Genomic DNA, 2,636 nt, shown 5'->3' on the forward strand with positions numbered 1-2,636 from the left:
TGAAGGACCAACTTCTGCTGAATTCCAACGCAACCCTGCTCCAAAAGCACGAGCGAGCCAGAGCTGGCTCCTCCAGCACGGCCCTGCAGCCTGCAGTCTGCCCTTTGGGGAAGACGGGGCTGGGCCAGGGTGGCCCCAGCTCTACTAAAAATACAAAAATTAGCCAGGTGTAGTGGTGTGTGCCTGTAATTCCAGCTACTCGGGGGCTGATGGAGAATCGCTTGAACCGGGGAGACAGAGGTTGCGGTGAGCTGAGATTGCACCACTGCACTCCAGCCTGGGCGACAAGAGTGAAACTCTGTCTCAAAAGAAAAAAAAAAAGAAAAAGAAAATGTTGCGAAGAAGTATTTTCTTAGCTTCTTAATTCACACTTCGACAGGTTCTCTGACAAATCAATGATAAAAAACTTGACCTCCCTTCAGTTATCCAGGATGAACAAATAAGATGCAGGACTGAACTAGGGCGGGGTGGGGGGCCCAGCAGGACGTGTGGCTGGAGCACACTGCATGGTTCTGGCCTGCACCCTCCCTCCATGAATGCCACAGGGGAAGGGTCCCATGAGCCTTGGCCTGCTATGTAATTGGTGTTTAACAAATATCTCTTGAGCGCATAAAGGGAATTTTTAAAAACTTAGCAGAAGTTAGGAAAAGAAATCTTGGTTGGTGGGGAGCTGTTTCCACGAGACGCAACAGACTGATTTTAAGCCTGGAAACCCCGAGTGGCCCTCTACAAGTGGGACGGCCCCTTGGGCACCCAGGCTGTCACTGACGATTGATGTTCTCACCCCTGCCTGCCTCAGCTCTGGCCACAGAAGGAAGGAAGCTGACGTTTATTGAGGGTCTGCTCTGGGCTGTCTACTGTACACGGGTGACATCGCCAATTTCCCCCAGGTGGGTCATGCCTTCCCCATTGTCCGGACAAGGAAACTCTAGACCAGAGAGGGGCGGCGACTTGGCTCAGGTAGCACAGCCAGAAGGTATCAGAGTCGGGATTCAGACCTTCGTCCATGGGCCACCCAAAATCTTCCCATTCCTGGGGTCACTATGGGCTCACTCCATCCCCTTTCCCTTCCTGCTGGCAGGTGATAAGGAACAACATGGACTTCTTGCAGCTCCTGGAGGCAGAAGCTGGAGGCCTGGACTCGGCCTCTGTCACACTATGCCCTGATCTCACAAAGCCCCGGAGGTGCTGTGGACCAGCTTGCAACACAAGACCCTAGAAGGGAAGATGGCTGTTGTCATCTGTTGATCACAGACATGTTTGCTGTGCACATTCATGCACATGGGTGAGCTCCGTGGGCCCAGATATGTACAGGGCAGGTGAATGTATGGAGTACCATGGGCATTATTCCAGGCCCACAGGCACATGCAATCACACACACAGGTGGACATGCCACTGCGCACCTAAGACACACACACACACGCACGCACGCATATACACACACACACGCATATGCACACACACACACATGCATATGCACGTGCACGCACACACACACACACACTGTAAACATCAGGCTCAAAGGCCCATCCAGGAGACCAAAGGCTGCAGGTGTCTTCACATCATAGCTCAAGTGGCCTTGTCTCTGGCTCAGGGCCCAGTGGCCTGGCCACCTCTGGACAGCCGGTCAGCCTCACTAGCTGGCCTGGGGTCCAGGGCTCGAAAGTGGCGGGGGAATGACCACCCACTGGCGGAGGTAGCTCCGGGGGGGCCCTTCATCCCCGGGGCTGGTGAAGTCACACTCCACAGGGCTGCTGCAGTCAGAGCCCACGAAGCCACTGTCAAACGTGTCCATATCCAGGCCAGCCGGGGGCGAGCCCGCCTCACTCTCTGAGACCCCTCCAGGCGACCGGCCACCCCAGGACAGTCCCCCAGCCCAGTCCTCCCCATCTGCAAGGGGTGGCTTTAGTCTGTCCAGGAGGCTTCCCAGGGGCCCTACTAGCCCAGGGCTGCCAGCTGAGACACAGCCACAGGAGAGGACTGTGGTTCCCGCGCCCAAGAGTGGATCCTCTAGGCCTGGGCTGGGCTCCAGGCCAGCATCCAGGTCCAGGGCTGGGTAGCCGTCATCCTCACAGCTGCAGGGCCAGGTGCATGGCCCCTCTGCATCTAGCACAGTCACTGTATCGATGGACACCAGGCCGTACGGCCGGTCCCTCTCCTCACTGTAAGCTGAGCCTCCTGAGTTCTGGGCCGTCGCCCAGAAGCTGGGCTTGGGGACGCCATCAGACTCCACCAGCTCTGCTGGCTCCCGTAGCTCCGTGAGCTGCAGCCTCTTGGCCGGGCTCTGTGGTGGGTGGCAGCTATACACCTCCAGGGCTGAGGGCACTTCTGGGCTCCAGGGTCCCAACTCCAGCCTGGAGCCAGTGAAGGGAGCACCCACCCACTTCTGTGAAAGAGAGAAAGAGAGTCTTAGCACAGGATGGGGGTAAGGTGAGGGTTTATTTATTTATTTATTTATTTTTTTACTTTTATTCTTTTGAGACAGTTTGGCTCTGTCGCCCAGGCTAGAGTGCAGTGGTGCCATCTCGGCTCACTGCAACCTCTGCCTCCCAGGTTCAAGTGATTCTCCTGCGTAAACCTCCCAAGTAGCTGGGACTACAGGCGCCTGTCACCACACCCGGCTAATTTTTGTATTT

At 56.2% G+C, this 2,636-nt stretch overlaps 1 protein-coding gene across 1 annotated transcript; it reads right to left on the reverse strand.

The window, feature by feature from the left end:
- Positions 1-417: 417 nt before the first annotated feature.
- Positions 418-2,443, reverse strand: LOC117099282 (interleukin-21 receptor-like; the record flags this gene model as incomplete). Its single annotated transcript, XM_033238724.1, has 1 exon — positions 418-2,443. A coding segment is annotated over one exon (807 nt), but the record flags the coding sequence as incomplete, so codon positions are not given.
- Positions 2,444-2,636: the final 193 nt, after the last annotated feature.

The sequence above is a fragment of the Trachypithecus francoisi genome, unplaced genomic scaffold, assembly GCF_009764315.1.
Source record: "Trachypithecus francoisi isolate TF-2019V2 unplaced genomic scaffold, Tfra_2.0 Lachesis_group16, whole genome shotgun sequence".
Classification (NCBI taxonomy): Eukaryota; Metazoa; Chordata; class Mammalia; order Primates; family Cercopithecidae; genus Trachypithecus; species Trachypithecus francoisi.